This window comes from Bolinopsis microptera, chromosome 8 (genome assembly GCF_026151205.1).
Source record: "Bolinopsis microptera isolate Bmic1 chromosome 8, MBARI_Bmic_1.0, whole genome shotgun sequence".
Lineage (NCBI taxonomy): Eukaryota > Metazoa > Ctenophora > Tentaculata > Lobata > Bolinopsidae > Bolinopsis > Bolinopsis microptera.
The window spans coordinates 264,664-281,170 of NC_087079.1; the positions used below are offsets into that span (position 1 = coordinate 264,664).

Genomic DNA, 16,507 nt, shown 5'->3' on the forward strand with positions numbered 1-16,507 from the left:
GTTCTAGAGCAACCGGGTTTTTAATAGCCATGACTCACAAAAGATGTCACAATTTTAAAATTTATAAGGCGAATACTGAGTATGATTAAGAGAGTGTACTGGAGAATGGAGGGTTGTGTCCCAAGACTAAATATTAAAACACGGTCTGACAATACTGTCTTAACTTCAGTCCACCCTTCACAGTTCACTTGTCACAGTACTGTAGTCGCAGTACTGAAGTATATCTATTATTAACACTACTTATAACTAGCATATTCCCAGCAACTACTGTCAACCATGTACCACTGACCACTGAGCAATATAAGTATTAACATTATACACACTCAGTTAAACGCTCTGATTGTGTAGTGTTTTAACTATGATGCTTACTAATGGCTATTCAGTTGCGGTCAGTTAGTTTTTCGAGATTTTTCTTTTTCTTTCCGGGAAAATTCTAGCCAGAACACAAGGTTTATAAAGAGATAATTGTGCGAACTTATTGTGACTGGGAGAAGTGCTGGGAGTGTAAAGCTTGTTGAATGTTGAGGCTCAGAGGCTGTGAGTGTAGAAGTGAAGTTGTAGAAGGTTCGGGAATTATTCCTTAGAAGGCACACAGGTCTGATTGCTTTACGGTACTAACTAATAGTAGTACTGCAATACAATATACTAGAGTAGTAGTACGGCTCTCTGTAGTACGGCTCTTTGGGGTGAGGGATACACGATTATACTATAAATAAATGCTAGTTATCATCAATAACATGTGACACACTGTTAGTTATATCACTGTATATATATAGAGTTCCGGTGTGGAGGATATTACGTAAGGTTGGGATAGTCTGTGTTATAATAACATGGCTCTGTATGGTCGCAGTTATTATCACAATCATACGCTATGTAGTATAAACATTAAACACATAGATAATATACTGGACTGTTCAACTGATACGTAGAGTGCGATCTTTAGATTAATGAGTTAATTCATTACTAGAAGTGATATTGACTGGGTTTATAAATCGTGTGGTAAGCTTCTATGTGATGTAATCAGTCTCACGTTTAGTTAGGGATTGTTCATATTACGCCAACTTAGGGTGGGGGAGGCCGGAGGGGGTTTGGGAGAGCTTAAGCAAGTGTCATTTTTACACAATAGCTATACATAAAGTGCCTCAGGGAGGGGCCTATAATTTAATGCTACGAGCGCGAGGGATAAATGAGATTTATTGCTCATGATTTATGATTGTGCTCTGCCAATTGCATCACTTGATTTAATTTATTGTTACATATGTAATTTTTTCGAATCAAAATTTTAAAAATAGCATTAACAAAGGCACCGTGTTATGTAGACATGCTAACCGATAAGTATTTATAACTTACTTTTAAGAAATTCTCAGACTTAGTTTTCGCTTTCGGAACATAGTTGAGGCAAAAATTTAAATTTATGGGACCATCTGGGAATAAGTTTGTACCAAAGGTTTCTCTTTGTCTAGGAATGTGTTGTCCATAGTCTCAGGAAACACCCCGAAAAGTTGTCAGAATTTGTAAGAATTTGTTGTCATAACATACCAAACATACCAAACATAATAATCTTAACATATACTTTGTTTTACGAGAGGTATTCAGCAGTATTATTATTAAAAGATCAAAAACCGATAATTTAGCGATTTAACCCTAAATATTTATTAAGATTTGCTATTATATAGTAGAAGCTAATTTTGGAGACAATTTCTAAACTAAACTAAACTAGCGTACATTGTACACAATGTTTGTACACAATGTTTATTGAGTGTAATAAGTGCTACCTTCCGGTTCCCGATCTTAACTATAGCATGTAGACTACAGTTGACACTACGTCATTGTGTAGAACCACACGTACCACACGTACAGCTACTATTATACATAGTACATTGTACATTGTACACACCTCCACACAGTGCATTATACAGACAATTAAACCCATCATCGTGTACTGTTCACATTTACAACGATAAGACCGCCTGCCTATCCACAAATCAAATTATACATGTGGCCAACATCAGTGGTTAAATAAAGGAAATCAAGACATTACCCACGGTGTGGATTTGTGAGAACAAGTACAGTGGCTCAAATTTCCTGAATTCTGGCCCATCTAGTCACATTAACAATACAGTAGGAAGGGAAACCTTTATAAAGAACTGATCTCCGGTACATAAGCTCATAACACATAATTATCGTATAAAAACAGTGTATAAAATATAATAAATCTGCTGATTGATTAATTAATTAATTAACTAATTAACTAAATAACTAAATGAGCTCACCTAGACCCGACATTAATAGTGCTGCTAGTGGATGAACGATCTTCCGTCATCAGTGAGAGCTAAAATAGAGATAAATGTTAGAAAAATTCAACCAAAAAACAATCAAATTACAAGAAAATATGTCAGAGAGCTACTGACACTGTACTGTGACGATTTAATGATCATCAATAATCAAATCACAACGTCACACGCGAAATAACTCAATTAGACTTCAAATTCAGTGCATCTATACAGTACGAGTATAATATTATGAGAATGATATGACAAGTTACCCAACACCACGTATCATTGACTTGTTAGATAGACTAAACAAACAATATTCCCCGGTTTAAAACTTGACAATATAGTGTTAAAGTGTTATAAAGGATAAAGGTCAGCCCTAACAATAGGACGCTATAAGGTAAAGTACCAGCTTTACTTTTCATTGTCACTGACAAACTTGGAAGATAAAAGATTTAGTACACAACTATTTACCCCTCCCAAAGCGCACACCACCCCAGCAAATAGCTGCAATGGGTTACAGAAATAGATTCTGGTAAAATATACAAGATGTAAGCATCATGTGTTAAAGTTGAGGCATTGCCCACACACACAAGGTTATATAGTTTAGGGAAATACATCGATTAACTTATACTATTTTAGCGTAATACGTAATGTAACACACATAACCCCGGCATATTATAATCTAAAATAGCTGGTCCTACAGCTGATATTATAATCTGGTCGTGGTATTTTGTAGGCACGGAATTAACAGGCTTTATTTTCATAGTTAAGTTATTATTCATCATTAATTATAGCTGAAGAACGTGTCCAGACTATTATATAGACTATTTTCTCACGTGGTTTTATTTGCAGTTTTTGCAACATCGGCCAGTATTCTTATTTCTTTATATCAGATTTGTGTACTTCAACTTGGTATCACTGCGTACAATGATATAAAATCGACATGCTCATAGAATTACTTTTTTAAATTAGGACAAACATACGTACTAGACAAATATTTCTTCTGAAAATATTGTCAGAAAGTTCTTTATCATTATTATCAGAAAGTTGATAATGCATTGACTATTACTACTAACGACATCTGATAACTAAACAAAAGAGTTGCGAATCCTGGCAAATAAATAACTTGTCAAGCTGGATCGCAATCCCTCGACAGATTGAAATTTAGTCACTTAAGTAACGTTAATCGCTTATCTTACTATATATAAAGCGAGACGATATATATATAACATGGCCCGCCACACAGACCAGCATTCTGGGGTAGGTTGCGTGACGATATATACATGGCCTGGCCTGGTACTGTTGAGGAGCTTCTACAATTTATGGAATGGCTCAATAGTATCCATCCGGACCTTGTGTTTACTTACGACTACTCTAAGGATGGTGTTGAGTTTTTAGACACCTATGTCTATGCTGTTGGCGATGTTATTCATACCAAACTTTACTCTAAGCCCAGTGACACCCACTGCTATCTCATCCCCACCTCATGTCATAGGAGCCATGTTCTCAAAAACATACCCTATGGTGTGGCGAGGCGAGTGAGGCAGAACAATAGTGAAGACACTAATTTCTTAGAGCAAAGGGAGGTATATACTGGTTACCTTGTAGCCCGTGGTTACCATTCTAGTATTGTAGACGATGCTTTCAACAAATTTAGTGATATAACCAATAGGAAAAACTTGTATGCCCCTAAAAATAAGGATGAGACGACTACTTGTCTAATACCCATGGTGATGGATCAGAATCCAGCACTTCCCAACATGGGGAGCATTATTCACAAGTATAAGCACCTTCTTAATCTCGATCCAGCCTTGAAAAAGCTAGTACGTGCTGACAGTGTATTTGTAAGTCACCGAAAGAATCAAACTATCGGTGGCATGCTTGTACACAATAAGTATCGTGCTAGTGGAACTGTAAGCAGTGATAGAGATGGAGAAGCCACTGCTAGTCAATTTCTTGAACCAGACGCTGCAATATTGCCGGCTGTTCGGGAGGCTGACAACGCAGGGTGCCATGCCTGTGGAAAATGCTATGTTTGTAAGCAAAGTTTCCTGTCCCCTTGTTCCAAATTTAGTAGTCACCATTCTAAGTTTTCTTTTTTTCTTCTATGAGAAACGCCCAGTCTGGTGTACCTCAAGGGTCAATTTTGGGACCATTGCTGTTCATTATGTTCATTGATGATATATCAGTGGGGATTTCACCAGGCACACAACTGTCACTGTATGCCGATGATACTAAAATTTGGCGTAAGATTGTTTCGGAGTCTGATATCCTGCGACTGCAGAAGGACATTGATTATCTCCATGACTGGTCACTTTCTAATAAAATGAGATTTCATCCCGACAAATGTAAGGTCCTCACCGTCGCAGGAAGGATATCCGAAACAGTTTCCCTCCTTAGTGTCCTACCACTCTTTAACTTTGTATACTCCATGGGAAGAATCACACTTGACTATGTTGATCATGAAAAGGATCTGGGTGTAATTGTGACATCAAATCTCGATTGGAAAGATCAGTGCTCCAAAGTCCTTTCTAAGGCAAACCAAAAATTAGGCATGGCGAGAAGAAATTGTTATTTTGTCCAAGACGTAAATCGTCGTAGAGTACTGTATCTCACTTTAGTGAGGAGCCTATTTGAGCATTGCTCGGTTATATGGAGACCAGTCACAAAATCCCAGATAAGCAAGCTGGAGGGCCTCCAAAAGCGTGCTATTAAGTGGATTCTTCACGAGGAGTATATGAGTTATCCACCATCCACATACATTCAAAAATGCAGACAGCTGAAGATTATGCCGATTGAAGACCGCTTTGACTTCTTGGATCTCATCTTCTTCTTTAAAATTGTGAAGCAACATATACCTGTCACTTTACCCTCATATTTGCAACCATTTCAAGGCCACTCAAGGCTCAGAAATAGTCACATGGACTCTCTATGTTTTGTAAGCTCTATCTCACCTCGAGCAAGCTCCAACGCTTTTGCCAAGAATTTCTTCTATAGGACCCACACTAAGTGGAATCACATTCCTCTAGATATCCGTGAGATAGAGAGTATCACTGATTTTAAAAGTAAACTTTCCACTTACATGTGGGGGAAAATTATCCCGGTGGATTCGGACTCTGAACTTGACTATTCAATAGAAACAAATCCGTAAAATAGTTTATTCAAGATTATCTATTCTTGCTGTCTGCATTCACATATTTCTCAATTTCATCTCACAGCACAATATTTTATGAATTGATTGAATGGGTGTGTGATTTTGTTTAAAGTAACTTATTACAATTTTATAAGGGCCCATGCTTGTGCAGGAGCTGCATTTGCACTCAATATCTGTGTTTTGGTGACCCTCAAGCTCAGGTCCTTTGGTTACATACATTTTGTCCGAGACAATTTCAACTTTGACAATCCATGCTTAGAGGACAATATTATATTTAACTAATTCATTGTGTAAACTTGTATGTAATTGACTGATTTGAAAGATTTCAATAAAAAAACAAGTTTTCCCTATTACTAAATATATAACTTGTCAGAGTAATAACCTAATTTATTTAATGGAGTGTAGAACTTGTAAACAGTCGTATGTAGGATATACTACTTCTAATCTCCCTAAGAGATTTTCTAATCATAAGAGCCACATTAAGAAAGGTATCAGAAGTTGTAAGTTAGTAAATCACTTTTTAGATATTGATCATGATTTAGATTTTAGTTCAGTAGCCTTATATAACTCTTCACTTAGTACGCACCTTTCTGTTATTATAGTGGACGCTCTTGAATTTAAACCTGAAATAAGTCAAGCAGATAGGGAAAAGGCCATGGAAGCTAGAGAGGGGTTCTACCAGACCCAATTGAAAACCCTTGAGCGTTATGGGGGTATGAACACCCTCGATAGTAACCACATCCTTTTTAAATCCGCTGGAGCTTAGTGTTTAGTTTATTTATTTTATTTGACATGATCTCAGCCTATTAACCCGTGTTTAGTTTACAATATTGCTATCAGAGACGTGTTATATTCATTACTATTTATATATTTTTACTGCTTGATTCAGAGAAATCTAGCTTTTTCCGAGAAACTAATCTTTAATAGATTAGATAAAATGTACGCAGCCATTCTTTTCGTTTGATTATTACTCAGTATATTTTAGTTTTGTACCGTTTTAAGTCACATAGTTTTGTACGTCTTCCTAAGACTTGTTTTCCTTTCCTAGTTTGTAAGTTATTTTAAAGATTTGTGAATATTCCAGTTGCTTTTAGAACAATTTTATCTCAGATAACGATGTTTAATAAAATGATGCAAAGACTTATTTCGAAGATCTAATCAACACCGACTTTTAATGTGTAGGAGTACAGCTACAAAATATATATATATATTTATTTATCCACACCATTTTACTGACACCACGGCATCAACTTTAACACGGGTTTCCGCAAAAACCGTACAAGATATAAAACTGAAACTTTTTTAACTGATTCAAATGCTTTAATGGCCTTCAAATCAGCATGAAAAAATCGAAAATCGGCCAAGGAATAAGAATTTTAGTACCTAAAATTTGGACCCCCAAGTGGTGTCAAAAACGCGAATTAAATAGGTAATAATTATTTTTACTGGGAGACTTTAGGGTAGGAAACTGATCCGGCCACCAAAGAGCCTTGACACCAGTCTTGAAGGTTTGACGGGTTCCTGCTAGTCAAATTAAAGCGGTTCTAATTCTTATACTTATAGTGGTCGGTCGCCACAGCTTTATAATATTAATACTGAATCATTGTTGCAGCTTATGAGCAATGAGCAGTCGTACTACCCTATAAGTATAACTATATATAATAACCATCGTGTAAAGGTTTTATAACATCGATTTAGGAATGAGAGATTGAACTTTAATTGATAATTTGATTCATGGATTTCAGTTGATTGATTTGAAAATGGGCTATAAGTATAGCTAGGGTAAAGTTTAAATAAAAACTTCATGCATGATATTAATAGATGAAACATCTTCTGGCGCAAAGCTTCAAAATGTAATAGCTTTGTTGCCCCCGGCCCATTGTTTGAGAAGCTTAATTGGTATTTTGTGAAACTTTAGATTTGCTGGCACCCACTATTGTTTCAACTTGCCTTTGTGCAGATAAAAGGAGAATTTGGGAAATTAGGGAGAACATTCTTACACAAATGTATGTGCTCAAAACGTACTCCACGCAAGGTAGTGGACAAACAATGATCTTAAAAATTCCTGAAATATTAACAGTTGTCAATTTTTAAAACAATAAACGTTTATACCATATTGACCGTTTACTCCTGAGGATCAATTCTATATTATAGAATTGAATACTTCAACTATGCCCATCACCAGCCTGTCTCTACATATTGAATTGTCAGGAAACTCAGCGTAAAAATGACATAAGACACACTGTACATTAATTGTCGTGTTAAACACAACAATCTACATAAAGGCTGAAAATTTGGCGCATTATTCAGGCTACTTGCAGCGTTTTTTTTTGTCCCAAATTTACCATGAAATAAATTTTTATGGGAAGGTGCAGAATCGCACGCACTATTTACGAAATATTACCGCACCTACATGTTGCCTCTGGCCCCAGATGAGCTAAATTCCACGCCATTTGCATTATATGGGCGCTGGCTGAGTGCCCAACAGTTCATCACGTACCAAAACAAATAACCTCATTATTACCTACATCTATTAATTAAATTAAAAGTAAGGAACGTAACCAAAAATCATACCTATTTTCAGCCTGATGTAGGTACTTCTGTTCTCCTTTCTTATGTTTTGTTATGTTGTAGACGAACAGTAAACAAACGAATAGCAAATAAATTCAATTGACTTTGAGTCATCCACAGACAACCAGCTATTATGAGCTTACTCATGCGAATATTTTTCCCGGAAGCTGGCAAATTCTGGAAATATCGTCACGTTTTTAACTATTTCCTGTGCATTGTGGCACAGAGAATTTTTCCAAGTATTCTGTCGGACACTAATGTATACTCTAAACCCCACCTAACGGATGAAAGTTTGAATATTCAATAACATTAATCTTGGCTTTTATCCAAAATCAAGTTAATATAATAGTTATAGAATTAGCTTCAGTATACAGACAATTTCTTAGAATCTGGTATCATTTCTGACTTTATGCCAAAGAATAGAATAAAATAAAATCAAATTATACATAGCTGAACAATGAACATAACATAATTGAACATAACACAATTGAAACGTATTAAATACATAGTTTATGCTGTGAAGGATTTAACCAGTCAGGAACCAGTGATCTTACTGCTCAACTTACTCTCAACTAGTAACTAACAAACCAAGCCCTCAGAAGACATGTACAAACCAGCTCGCTATTTTGTTAACATGACAGATTGACGCTATCCAAACACCTGGTCACTGGCGGGGAGGTGTTCTGAATCATGAGGTGATGATAAATCTAACATTGACAAGGCGGACAGACGGTATTGAATGCATCAAGAGTGGGTGTATTATGATAGAATTGTACATTGTATATCTGACAGTGACATGTTGATCAGCCCAAAGTCATTAGATAGAGTCGTAACAGTTGGTTCATGACAGAAGGCAGGTAGTGGAGATTGGACATCTGGCTCAGTATTACTATGATTGAAAATATTCTGTTAGAGCACTTAAACACGGACAAAGACACACTCTCGAGAGTGAGACTGACATGACTGGTAACGACTGATATAATAGTGATGACGTAATAGGAGAGCTCTCCTATTACGTCATCACTAACAGTCGTTGCCAGTCACTGTCAGTCACTATCAATTATTTAAATGAAACACAAGACACGTTAAGATATCGTTTATCATTTTCTGCAACAAAGCTTTTATCAGCTCTCATTTCATTCAGATCTATTCTATCAAGAACACAATTACCAAAGATTTGAAGCTCAAACTCGTCAGATAATATCTCTGAAGCATTTATTGTCCTTGGACCGGCGTTATTCCAACGAGTGTTTATGAGGGTACAGTGTAACTTTACAGCTGTGGTATTGTACTGATACTCCATAAAACCTCTTTCAACAAAGAATTCCAAACACTTGTCAGCTAGATTTTGTAATCTGTCGGAATCATCTGAGAGTATAAACTCGCTGTACATCACCTTGACAAACTGATTGTCACCACGCATTACCCGGAGGTTTTTCAGAGTGCCGTGAAGAGGCTGCTCACAAAGGATAGGTGGTATTTTGGCAGAGAATTCTGACAAACAGTTACAAGCCTGTTGTACTTCCTCGTCTGAGAATAATTTAAGCACCCCAATAGTTAGATGGAGTTTGGACGGATACTGGACTTTGTGAGGGTGTATCTTTTCACCACAAAGGTCCTGAAACTTTCTCAAGTTTTCAGTGATTCCAGGAGATGCAACAGGAATTGAGATGAAATGAGTTGGGGACATCCGTTTCTTAGCATTTAAAATAGTGCTTTCTAACTCTTTATTAAAAGAATGCAATGAACTCTCATTCCTGTATTTGACATTGATAACATCTTTTCTTCTTTGACCTTTAACAGATTTTGGCAGGTATATTTGGGTATCAGTCAAACATTCCAGTCGTTTCTTAACGACCCCACCTTTACCAAAAATATGTCGATTAAAATGATTAAGTAATGGTACTTCTTTACTCGGCCAACCTGTTTCTGAGGGTCCCATAGTTGAGTCAAAAGTGTTTTCGGACATAGTTCGTTTAAAAAATTCGGCAATTTGTCTACATCCTCTAACACGAAATAGCATGCTATGTCCCCAATGCTGGTTCAGAACATCTTACTGATGGTTGGAGAAACAGTGACTTCGTAACAATGTGGTTTAACCTTTCCTGATTGAAAATCTATATAAACCAACTTCCACACCGTTACAATCAAAATATTTTGATAGTTTTGCCAAATACAATTCATAGTCAGCATGATCCAAGTTAACTAATCGTTTAAGAATAATTAAACTCGAGTATTTGTGATAATAAAAAATACCCAATTTGGTAACATTATTTCATAACACAAGAGCCAAACTTCATAAAATCATGCTAAACAATAAAACAGTGTTTTAAGTTGAATGTGGCTTATACAAGAGAAATTGTAGTAACATTAACATATTTCCTGTCACGATCAGTGGTCATTTCATTCAGGTCAAGTCTATCCAGAACACAGTTACCAAAGTTTTTAAGCTCAAAATTATCAGATAACAATGGATTTGCATCAATGGTCTTTGGACCATTACTATTCCACCGAGTATTGATCAGCGTACAATGCAGTTTTACGCTCTTGCTATTTCTGTTTTGCTCATAGTCCATCAGACCTTTTTCAACAAGGAATTCCAAGCACTGGTCAGCTAAATTTTGGAGTCTTTCTGACTCATCTAACAACAGAATTTCACCGTATAACACATTAACTGACTGAGGTTCATCATTCATGATCTCAAGGTTTTTCAAAGCACCACGGAGAGGTTTACCACACAAAATGTATGGAATGCGAGGAGCAAACTCTTTTAAAACATCACTTGCCTGGTCAACTTCGGATTTGGAAAAAAGTTTTAGTACCCCAACTGTAAGATGAAGTTTAGAGGCAAACTGGACTTTATGAGGGTGTATAATATCACCACAGAGGTCTTGAAATTTGTGCAGGCTTGCTGTTATTTCATCAGACGCCACAGGAATTGAGATAAAGTGAGTAGGTCGCTCCCTCTTTCTGGCACTTGAAACAATACTCTCCACTCTTACTTCAAGAGATGACAAAGAACTCTCGTTTCTATGTCTTACAGTGATAAAATCTTTGTTTTCACGAGGCCTAGGGACCAACATTTCTGTTCCAGTTTCATTTTCAAGTCTTTTTTTGACAGTCCCACTCTTACCGACAATAAACTTGTGAAAATAACTAGGTGTAGACAGTTCAGACGTCTGCCATTCTTCCTTGACAGGTTTACAGTCAGAATTAGGAGCTTTGCAAGTTGAAGGTTCATCCTCATACACATTGGAAAAGCTTGAGAACTGCTCTTTACCTCTTTTAGAACTGCTTGTCTTAAAAGATGTTACCGGCAGAGAGGTTACCGTTGGTTGGCAGAGAATTCTATAGGAGCTTCCATTGATACACTTAATTTCGGGACAGAGGATGTCAATTCCTTCGTCAATCTGCATCTAGAAATTTGATTGAAATCGTAACTTTAAATTATCTGGTAAATAATAAATTATGATTCAAAAAAAATATGGCTTTTTTACCAGAACAATTGGTTTATCAGTAAATTGTACATACATTATAATCATGAATGTAAAACTACAGCAAGATAGTGATCTATAGTATAATTTATAACATGCAACAAAAGTAAAGTTAAGTAATGCCACTTACAATGCAACAAGGCCATGGTAACAGTAACAAATTTTCATCATTTGACCAGAAAATTTCTTACAATTTATACTGCAAAATTTCCTTGAATTCAACAGTTTTTAAGGGCCCAGCATCAACAACTTTGAGCAGTGTGTGCAACAACATTCACCTGACATTTTTACCAATGGCGAAAAATCAGAATGGTGAGAATCATTGCCACACATGGATCAGTTGTCCAATAAGCAGCAGTTAATGTTCAGCTCAGAACAACTGTAAGCATAATCTTACTGGGCATCTGCATTCAGTAAGTAAGATTGGACACATTTACAGAGAAAATATATAATGGAACATGCTCTTTTAACAGGTTGCTACCCATCATGTCATATAAAATATTGATAAACACAAATTGTAAGAACCATTTGACTAGACTGTATATAAATCATTATAACTTATACACATGGTACAAGTTCAGACAACAGCCCACATAAGGGGTCGTTCACATATTACGTAATCACTGAGGGGGGTTTAAGCTAGTATAATTTTGATACAATAACTATGTGTGAAACTGATTACGGAAGGGAGGGGGGGGGTAAAAATTGTCCAAAGAGTGATTACGTAATATGTGACGACCCCTAATGTGGTACTATAAATAGAGGAACCCTCAATTAGCATCTTTCAAGACATTTCGTCTCTACTTGAGGAGTATGATTACATATGCCAGTGGTGCTGAGTAAAGGCTCACTATATTTCTTCTTCTTGTTTCTTTTGAAATTTGGCCTAAGCAGACATTGTATTGATCCAGCTTGTTATGGTGATTTAATAGTGCTAGGAAGGTCCCCTAACTGCTTTCATTTTTATATAAACTGGGAGAAAAAAGAAACAGTTGGAGTCTGCCTGTTCGGACATAGCCTGAAGCCCATGAACAACCAAAAGTTGCTGTAGGCTGTTCATCATACCAATCCCCAATTACAGACCTTAACTTTTAGAATATCTTTGAAGTTGAAGTTAGGATAGGGCTATTTTGGGTTATTTAGCAGATTCTGTTTTGACCTCTAGAAATGTAAACTAACGGCATTTTAAAATCTTTTGTAATACATAAGATATTCACGGCCCCCAAGAAGCACTAAGCTAGTGTGTTCGTTACTTTACTACTGACTACGTGACATAAAGGATGATAATTAATCACTCTACACTCGGCTGTCACGTGACTTTTTAAACACGTCCTATAGGTGGTTCTGGATGACTATTCGAAACCCTAAACCTCTAATCTGATCTCAACCCGGCCCTAACCCTAACCCAATCCTAACTGAATCATATGCTGAAACCCTAACCCAAACGATAAATTAGACCAATTACTTCCTTGTATATAATATATATTCGATAAAGGAGTAGGATTCTTCCTTCTTAGCGAAGAAGATTATATTCAACGAATAGGTGTACATTTAAATGATAGATCTGTATATAGTATTGTAAATAATGTAGATGATTTAGTTGTAGAATTGATTGATAAAATTTCGAATTGGACAATTGAGTTTAAAGATGAATTAGGTATGTCCAAGAAGGTCAAGGAGTGGGTTATTCCATGTACTGAGCTTAACCAGCCTGGAAACATGTACCTGAATCCCAAGGCACACAAACCACCTTTGTATCCTGGGAGGATGATTACCACCGGCTGTGGTTCATACATTGAAAACCTTTCTGCCTTGACTGCGTATGAATTGAAGAAGGCTACTTTGAATTATAGAATTATTGATACCCCTCACTTTCTGAGGAAGATTGATAGCCTGAACGAGTCTAGCATATTGTTGGGAAAGGAGGTTATACATGTTGCCATCGATATATCTAACATGTTTACCAACATTCCTAGGGATATGGGGATCCAACAATGCACTAAGCACCTGAATAAAAGGAGTAGTGGTGATCAATTGTTTAGTACAGAATGCATTATTAGTGCACTAGAAATTACTCTTGATTACAACATTGCTTCATTTAACGGTATAACATACCGCCAGGAGCGTGGAGCAGCGATGGGTCCTAAGAACTCATGTGAGTATGCTGATTGTGCTATGGATAAGATTGATATTTTAGTTAACGAAGGAGATCTAGAATATGGCCCGCCTCATAGACCTGCATTCTGGGGTAGATTACGTGATGACATTTATATGGCTTGGCCCGGTACTGTTGAGGAATTATTACAATTCATGGAATGGCTCAATAGTATCCACCCAAACCTTTTGTTTACTTACGACTACTCTAGGGACGGCGTTGAGTTTCTAGACACCTATGTCTATGCTGTTGGTGATGTTGTCCACACCAAACTCTACTCTAAACCTAGTGACACCCACTGCTACCTTATCCCCACGTCATGCCATAGGAACCATGTTGTAAAAAACATACCTTTTGGAGTGGCGAGGCGGGTGAGACAGAACAACAGTGAAGACACTAACTTCTTGGAGCAGAGAGAGGTCTATACACGTTACCTTCTAGCCCGAGGTTATCATTCCAGTATTATAGAAGATGCCTTTAACAAATTTAGTGATATAGCTAATAGGAAAAACTTGTATACCCTTAAAGACAAGGATGAGTCGACTGCCTGTTTAATACCCATGGTGATGGATCAAAACCCAGCACTTCCCAACATGGGGGGCATTATCCATAAGTATAAGCACCTTCTCAACCTTGATCCGGCCCTGAAGAAGCTGGTACGTGCGGACAGTGTATTCGTGAGTCATCGAAAGAATCAAACTATCGGTGGCATGCTTGTACACAATAAGTACCGTGCCAGTGGAACTTTAAACTGTGATAATGAGAGAGAAACAACTGCAAGCCAGATCCAGGAACCAGACTCCGAAAGTCTAAGGGCGGTTCCCGGGGCTGTCGACCCAGGGTGCCATGCTTGTGGTAAATGTTATGTTTGTAAGCAAAATTTCCTGTCCCCCTGTTCCAATTTTAGTAGTCACCATTCTAAACAAGTTTTCCCTATAACTAAGTATATATCTTGTCAGAGTTATAACCTCATTTATTTAATGGAGTGTAAGACTTGTAAACAGTCGTATGTCGGTTATACTACCTCAAATCTCCCTAAGAGATTCTCTAACCATAAGAGTCACATAAAGAAAGGTATAAGAAGTTGTAAATTAGTTAACCATTTTTTAGATATTGATCATGATTTAGATTTTAGTACCATAGCCTCCTATAATTCCTCACTCAGTAAGCACCTTTCTGTCATTATAGTAGACGCTTTAGTATTTGAGCCTAATATTAGTAAAGCAGACAAAGAAAAGGCTATGGAAGCTAGAGAGGGGTTCTACCAGACCCAATTGAAAACCCTTGAACGGTTTGGGGGTATAAATAAATAAATAAATAAATACAACTTTTATAAACCGCCTTATAGCTAAATCATATAACTCGATATAATTTAATCCTGGAGATAAACTCCAGTGCTTTCTAAAGCGGCTCTTACATTAACTGAGCTTAGTTTAATTGAAAATTAGACATGACAAGTTCATTTTACCTATGTAAATGCAAAATCAATCAAATGCTAGAGAAAAGAAGTATGTTTTAAGTTTGGTCTTGAAAGATGTAACTGACTCAGCTGATCTTATGTCGTATGGCAAGGAATTAAATACTTTAACTGCACAGTGACTAAAAGCTTTCTCTGTGTTTACATAGTTAGGAGAGGGCGGAAAACTAAGGTAAAAATAATCATTATCAAGACGTACATTTTTAAAACTTTGCTGCCTAGGAGATATCAACTCTTTTAAGTAAGGAGGAGCTATATTATTTAAACACTTGTAGGCAAGTAGGGCAATCTTAAAATCTATTCTAAATCTAACTGGTAGAAAATGAACTTTCTTAAGTAGTGGAGTAGTGTGTGCCTTTCTTCCTCTCCCGAAAATAAATCTTACAGCAGAATTTTGCACCTTCTGTAAACGACTTAAATCATAAGAGCTCAGTCCAAAATATACGCTATTGCAATAATCAATTCTAGAGAGTACTAGAGCATGAACAAGCTGAATCTTAAGGTTAAAAGACAGTTTTGATGCAATAAACCACAAATTTCTGATCTGAATATTACATGCTTGAACCACTGACGTAATCTGATCACTCATTGAAAGATAACTGTCCAAATACAGCCCAAGACTCTTTACAGTTCCACTAACAACATGTGGCTCTTGATCCTTAACAATCTGTAGAGAGGCTGGAATATTTTTTGAGTCAAATTTAGAGGATATAACGATGACTTCAGTCTTAGAAGAATTCAGTTGAAGGAAATTGTTTGTCATCCATTTCTTGATATCAGACATACAGTGTTCCATATTGTGCTCTAGCTGTGATGGGTCATCAGAATCAAGAGTGAAATACAGCTGGGTGTCATCAGCATACAAATGAATACAGCACCCATGCATACTTGCAATGTTCTCAAGATCTTTGGTGTACAATATGAATAGCAGGGGGCCAAGGATTGAACCTTGTGGCACACCTATCTCAAGAACAGTTGATGAGGAAGACGAATCCTTGACTTTGACACAAAATGAACGGTTAGCCAAGTAGGACCTGATCCATGTAAGAGCAATGCCTGTAATGCCATAAGCAGATCTTAGCTTCTTGATTAATCTTGGGTGATTGACAGTATCAAAGGCAGCACTCAAATCTAGAAGTAAAAGAACAACTTTAGTTTTCTTGTCAATAGTTATCAAGATGTCGTTATGGATTCTGGTTGTTGCAGTTTCACAGCTATGAAACTTCCTATAGCCGGACTGAACTTTAGAAAGCAAGTTGTTATCCTCAAGATAACTGGTGAGCTGTATAGATACACACTTCTCAATGATTTTTGACAAGAATGAGAGATTGCTAATAGGCCTATAGTTAGATAGTAATTCACCGTCAAGGCCACGTTTCT

General features: G+C 36.8%; 3 protein-coding genes across 4 annotated transcripts in view; all 3 read right to left on the reverse strand.

Annotated features, from left to right (window-relative positions):
• Nucleotides 1-16,507, reverse strand: part of LOC134819942 (porphobilinogen deaminase-like) — a 102,579-nt gene that overhangs the window by 3,856 nt on the left and 82,216 nt on the right. Inside the window, exons 1-2 of one of the 2 annotated variants that reach the window (XM_063830100.1) lie at nt 8,005-8,280; nt 2,274-2,332 (exon numbers count right to left, since the gene is read on the reverse strand). In XM_063830100.1, coding sequence (XP_063686170.1) covers nt 2,274-2,323 — 50 coding nt within the window. In that variant the 5' untranslated portion in view covers nt 2,324-2,332; nt 8,005-8,280. Of the gene's footprint in view, nt 1-2,273; nt 2,335-8,004; nt 8,281-16,507 lie in introns of those variants that run through there. The other variant, XM_063830099.1, reaches the window with a different exon arrangement.
• On the reverse strand, nt 9,062-9,691 carry LOC134819828 (activating signal cointegrator 1 complex subunit 1-like). The gene has a single exon (XM_063829977.1). The coding sequence runs from the start codon at nt 9,689-9,691 to the stop codon at nt 9,062-9,064; it is 630 nt and encodes a 209-aa protein (XP_063686047.1).
• LOC134819943 (activating signal cointegrator 1 complex subunit 1-like) lies at nt 10,259-11,434 on the reverse strand. The gene has a single exon (XM_063830102.1). It carries the CDS (start codon nt 11,415-11,417, stop codon nt 10,347-10,349), a length of 1,071 nt encoding a protein of 356 aa, XP_063686172.1. The 5' UTR covers nt 11,418-11,434; the 3' UTR covers nt 10,259-10,346.

Excerpts from the sequence above, each read along its gene's own strand:
- LOC134819828 (XM_063829977.1), bottom strand. The coding sequence starts at position 9,691 with ATGTCCCCAACTCATTTCATCTCAATTCCTGTTGCATCTCCTGGAATC.
- LOC134819943 (XM_063830102.1), bottom strand. The coding sequence starts at position 11,417 with ATGCAGATTGACGAAGGAATTGACATCCTCTGTCCCGAAATTAAGTGT.